The sequence below is a fragment of the Misgurnus anguillicaudatus genome, chromosome 5 (assembly GCF_027580225.2).
Source record: "Misgurnus anguillicaudatus chromosome 5, ASM2758022v2, whole genome shotgun sequence".
Classification (NCBI taxonomy): Eukaryota; Metazoa; Chordata; class Actinopteri; order Cypriniformes; family Cobitidae; genus Misgurnus; species Misgurnus anguillicaudatus.
The window spans coordinates 8,964,065-8,970,322 of NC_073341.2; the positions used below are offsets into that span (position 1 = coordinate 8,964,065).

A 6,258-nucleotide genomic window follows, 5' to 3' on the forward strand; every position below is an offset into this window, starting at 1 on the left:
AGACAGTCATAGCGCCACCTGCTGGCAGCAGGAAATGTAAGGTTTTAACAGTGATTTACTGCTCAGTGAAATGTATTCAGATCATCATCATATTTGGTCAGACTGTTCCAAATATGCATTCAAAATTGATTGACAGATTGTTTAGACCCGGGTTTTCGGATCTAGTAGGACCGGTAAAGACCTAATAACCACTGATGGAAAGCATTCGTTTATCTGCTAATTTTTGTGTTTTTATGGAGGTCATTCTGATAGGTTCACAAGCTACAATCACAGGAATGTATTGTCTGTTTTTGTCTTTGAGGATCTATCAGTTACTGTTTGTAATAGTCCATACAGCTCATTATTCACATCAGATTCAATGTTCTCCACTACACATGAATGAAACATAAAGAACGCAGCGAGAAACTCCTGAAAGCTGAGATGTATAAAGCTATAGACTTTCCTCTGATGAATCACAGATTCCTCTTTAAAGATCTCAGTACAGATCCCAGAATACACAGAGGCATCAGTGATGTCTATCCCACAATCTCTCAGGTCCTCCTCATAAAACATCACATTACCCTTCATCAGCTGTTTATAAGCCAGTTCAGACAGTTTGACAATCACTCCTCTGTTGGACTGCAGGAGTTTCTCTGGATCATTCTCATCATACTTCTCATTCTTCATATTGATCTGAATCAGCAGGAAGTGGATGTACATTTCAGTCAGAGTTTTAGGGATTTCTGCATTGTGATCTTGGGTCAGGATCTTCTGAAGCACAGTGGATGAGATCCAGCAGAAGAGTGGTATATGACACATGATGTGGAGACTTCTTGATCTTTTAATGTGTGAGATGATTCTGCTGGCTTGATCTTCATCACTGACTCTCTTCCTGAAATATTCCTCCTTTTGAGGATCATTGAATCCATGGATTTCTGTCAGACGGTTGATGTATTCAGAAGGGATCTGATTGGCCGCTGCTGGTCTGGAGGTGATCCAGATGTGAGCAGAGGGAAGCAGATCTCCTTTGATGAGGTTTGATATCAACACACCAACTGATGAAGTCTGAGTCGCTTCAGAAACTTTCTCACTGTCTTTAAACTTCATTGGTATTCTGCTTTCATCCAGACCATCAAAGATGAACACAACTTTACACTCATCATAAATCTTTGAGTCCAGATCTTGAAGTTCAGGATGAAAGTCAAGCAGAAGTTTGTGAAGACTGTACTGATTATCTTTAATCAAGTTCAGTTCTCGAAATGGAAGCACAAACATGAAATCTACATCCTGATTGGTTGTTCCCTCGGTCCAATCCAGAATGAACTTCTGCACAGAGACAGTTTTACCAATTCCAGCGATGCCTTTAGTAAGAACGCTCTTGATTTTGTTCATCTTCTCCTCACATTCTGGTTCAGGTAAGGGTTTAAAGATGTCATTACAGTAGATTTGAGTGTCTTGTGAGTGTTGTGTTCTGGGTTTTTTCTCCATGTGTAACACTTCATGTTCTTCATTCACTCCTTCTCTCTCTCCATTTATGATGTAAAGTTGTGTGTAAATCCTGTTCAAGAGGGTTTGATTCTCTTGTTGTTTGATTCCCTCAAATAAACTCTCATACTTGCTCTTCATGATGGTTTTGTGTTGATCTTTGACTCTCTGTAGGTTTGTAGTCTTGTCTAGTAGTCTGTGTGTCTCTGTGTCCTGTTGTCTGCTAAGAGTTTGATGGTAATAGTCAGTTTTAGTATTTGTACTTCATTTGAGTGTTTTTTTTTACTTCTCTCGTGGCTTCTGTTCCGAGGGACGCAAATTCAAAATATGTGTTTGGAGTGTCATGTGTGTTACTCATCATGTCAACATATGTGACCCGTCACGGAAACCAGGGACACAAGTCGGCAGCACAAGTTTCGAGAAAATGAGAAACAAAGTTTTTTTTTTCAAAATTTGTGATTTTCGTTTTATTGCAGAATCTGTTAGTTGAGATCACAAAGAAGCCTCTCCATGTTTGAGATAGCAGTTTATGTATATTTAAAAGCGTACATTTTGCGGTTAAAATAGGCTTGTTTTCCGGAGATTCTAGCGTGCAGCGGGGGGCGTCATTGTCTGTGTGTATATTTACATACTGTATAAGCTTGTGTTTTCGCCTCCGCCCCCAAAGGGAACAGCGTGACTACTGAATAAGGATAGTTCGCCCAAAACTGAAAATAATGTCATTAATGACTTACCATTATGTCGTTCTAAACTCGGAAGACCTCCGTTCATCTTCGGAACACAGTTTAAGATGTTTTAACATTAGATTTAGTCCGAGAGCTTTCTGTCTCCTCCATTGAAAATCTATGTACGGTTTCCATGTCCAGAAAGGTAATAAAAACATTATCAAAGTAGTCCATGTGACATCAGTGGGTCAGTACAATTGTGTTGATGCATCGAAAATACAGTTTGGTCCAAAAATAGCAGAATTACGACTTTATTCAGCATTGTCTTCTCTTCCGGCTCGAGCGTGAAGTCACGTGACTGTAGTGACGTGGCTGCTCTGTCCCTTAGACATGTTTGCTGAGTTTTTTTTTTTTTTTTTCAAACTTATAGCGTGCGTCTCCCCAGACTGTAAATGAAGCTCGGGCGCACAAAACAAAAGAAATATAAAAGAAGCTGGGGCGGAACAGATAACAGTCAACCGCATATACGTCAGCCGCGTCACTGACTTTATGGGGCGCCGCAGTCGGATGACGTCAAAGTACCGCGAGAGCTCTTTAAGAAATCTTACGGAGTAGTTTAATTTCGACTCGCTCTCGCGGTACTCTGACGTCATCCGACTGCGGCGCCCCATAAAGTCAGTGATGCGGCTGACTGTTATTTGTCCAAACACACAGAAGTTACACAGAGATCGTTGTATTCTTTATATAATTGGCTACATGTTTTGTCTATCAATATTTTCCATGAAGTCATTGGCTGATGGAGGAACGAGCGAGCGATTGATAACATCTCTTAAGGACTTCACGTTTTCGACGGTGCTGTTTTTGGATTATCTATTATTTTAAATACAAACTTTGAAGGCGGGTTCATGTGTTTAACGGAACGTAAATACCGGAGTGTAATCTGATATACCCTTACATGTTACGATGTAAATAGTCCTCAGATTGTATATTATATTGTATTACCAGAAGTTCATGCGAAAAAGACTATATATCTATATTTCACGGATTATACGCATTTATGGACAAACATCATTGATGATTCACACATCTGAAACAGACTGGATTCGACTTGTGATCCCCGCAAAGGTAACATTAAAAGTCCTGTTTATTTTTGCATTTTGTCATTCGGACTTCTGTAATAAAATACTACATATGCTGCTAGAACAGCTGTATCTCAAAACGGCTTTACAGGGGGTATGGCTTAGCTAAATGAGATGTAAATGAGCCCTATTGTCTCTCCAGCCAGGGAAAAGGGAAAGTGTTAACTTTTTTCTTTCTCAAATTTCTCAGCATTCTCTTTCTTGAATGTGTTACATTCAAATGGCCACAACTTCTCCAAATCTTATCAGATTTCCATGTGTTACACATCGTTGGAAAGCTTAGAATCTGCACTTTCAGAATCTATGAATAACTCAAAATGCCCCAGATCCGACTTGTGTCCCTACTTTCCGTGACTGGTCACATATGTGTTAGTTGCGTCATGTGAACCATGTGCATCATGTGTCTTGCCTGCTGCACACGCGTTGAAAGTGATTATGACGCTCATGTTCACAAAATACTTGCAAGGCTTAACTTAAAGGATTAGTCCATTTTCTCAAAACAAAAATCCAGATAATTTACTCACCACCACGTCACCCAAAATGTTGATGTCTCTCTTTGTTCAGTCAAGAAGAAATTATGTTTTTTGAGGAAAACATTCCAAGATTTCTCTCATTTTAATGGACCACAAAACAGTTTTTTTTTTAACGGAGTTTCAAAGGACTCTAAACGATCCCAAATGAGGCATTAGGATCTTATCTAGCGAAAGATTGCCATTTTTGATAAGAAAAATAAAAAAATGCACTTTTAAACCAAAACTTTTTTGCCAGTGCGACCTCCCGTAACATATATGACATATATGAAACGCACATTTGCAGGCCATTTTAAACAATAAACTGACACAAAGACATTAATAAGTATCATTCGACATACAACAACGTCAAAACGGTCCTCTTTCTCCACACTTCTAAACACTGGGGCGTAGTTTCGCATACGTCCTCCGTGATCTCTTGACGTGATGAAGTATTGCGTGAGGTCGCGCTGGTGCATCACAGGACCAGAGATAGATGAGAAGTTGTGGTTTAAAAGTGCATTTTTTGTTTTGTTTTTCTTGTCAAAAATGACAATCATTTCGATAGATAAGACCCTTGTGCGTCGTTTGGGATTGTTTGGAGTCCTTTGAAACTCCGTTGAAAAAATGTTTACAGAAAAAATTAGTAACTAATTGTATACATACATTTTTAACAGTAACATTAGTTCAGTGTAGTAGTTGATATACTTTAGCTATGATTTGTACTAAGGTAATTTACTTGCTATTAAAGAGCACCTATTTCATTGCTAAAACAAGGTTATTTTGTGTATTTAGTATAATACAATGTGTTGGCGTAGTTTATGGTTTAAAAACACATTATTTTTCACATACCGTACATTTTTGTTGCTCCAGAACTGCCCTGCCTTCCTCAAACAGTCTCATTTGTTACAAAGCTCGTCGATCTGAAAAGCGCTGTGTCCCCAATTGGCCAGCTTATAGCCTACGTTGTGATTGGGCTGTATTAAGTAACCAAAGTACATCAATAATAATATAATAAAAAGTTACAGGTGCAAACTAGCCTTAAATGCGACATACAGACGCCAGTTGGTTTTGCAGGATCATTCTGATCCATATGTAAAGACAGATAAAGAAACTACAAACAAATCATTGTTAAAGGAACACGCCCACATTTTGGGAATTTAGCTTATTCACCGCATCCCCCAGAGTTAGATAAGTCCATACATACCTCTCTCATCTCCGTGCGTGCTGTAACTCTGTCTGACGCAGCCCCCGCTAGCTTAGCTTAGCACAAAGACTGGAAATGCATGGCCCCAGCCAGTACACTGCTCCCAATAAGCGACAAAACAACGCGATCATTTTCCTATTTATGTGTTGTGATTTGTATAGTCAAACCGTGTACAAATAACAAGGTGATATGAGACACAGCGATCTTTTAACAGTATACATACTGAGAACTATATTCTCTGAAGACGAAGCACTGCCGCATGGGCGGAGTGATCTGCTCGCAGCACACGAGAAGCCCCTGGTGAGGAGCAAAGAGTTCGGTCAGAGTTGTGCAAATCACTCCGCCCATGCGGCAGTGCTTCGTCTTCAGAGAATATAGTTCTCAGTATGTATACTGTTAAAAGATCGCTGTGTCTCATATCACCTTGTTATTTGTACACGGTTTGACTATACAAATCACAACACATAAATAGGAAAATGATCGCGTTATTTTGTCACTTATTGGGAGCAGTATACTAGCTGGAGCCATGCATTTCCAGTCTTTGTGCTAAGCTAAGCTAGCGGGGGCTGCGTCAGACAGAGTTACAGCACGCACGGAGATGAGAGAGGTATGTATGGACTTATCTAACTCTGGGGGATACGGTGAATAAGCTAAATTCCTAAAATGTGGGCGTGTTCCTTTAATAAAAATAATAATGATTTTAAAAGGGAATCGTCTTATGACCATGTTACTAATCTTTGCTCATGTCAGTTTAAAAGTCCTCAGTACAACATAACACAGGTTGCTACTGTACATGAAGAAAACAATAAGACCTGAAGTTGAAGACTCTCTGACCGATTCGATCTGATGACTACTTTTGCATATATAACAGAAAATTGATTCCACAAGAATATACAGGTAAGTGTTAAGTTGGTAGGTAGGCAGGCAGAGGATCTCAGTGCAGCGTTTATTAAACAAAACCATGAAACAAGGTAATCTAGAAACAGAACACCCTACTGAAAAATCCAGCTAAAACCAGCATAAGCTGATAGCTGGTTTTAGCTGGTTTAAGGTGGTTTATGCTGGTCCTCCCAGCCTGAAAAAGCTGGTCATGCTGGTGGGCCAGCTGGTATTCCAGCATGACCAGCTAAGTCCAGCTAGACCAGCTTAAAATGTGACCAAAACACACCTAGACCAGCTTGCTACACCAGCAAAACCAGCTTCCTACACCAGCAAAACCAGCTAAAACCAAGCTGGGGACCAGCTCACCAGCTTATGCTGGTCTTAGCTGGATT

The 6,258-nt window shown here is 39.8% G+C and overlaps 1 protein-coding gene across 1 annotated transcript; it reads right to left on the bottom strand.

Moving 5' to 3' along the window:
- Nucleotides 1-267: 267 nt before the first annotated feature.
- Nucleotides 268-1,830, bottom strand: LOC141363999 (protein NLRC3-like). The gene has a single exon (XM_073868198.1). It carries the CDS (start codon nucleotides 1,603-1,605, stop codon nucleotides 268-270), a length of 1,338 nt encoding a protein of 445 aa, XP_073724299.1. The 5' UTR covers nucleotides 1,606-1,830.
- Nucleotides 1,831-6,258: the final 4,428 nt, after the last annotated feature.

Excerpts from the sequence above, each read along its gene's own strand:
- LOC141363999 (XM_073868198.1), bottom strand. The coding sequence starts at position 1,605 with ATGAAGAGCAAGTATGAGAGTTTATTTGAGGGAATCAAACAACAAGAG.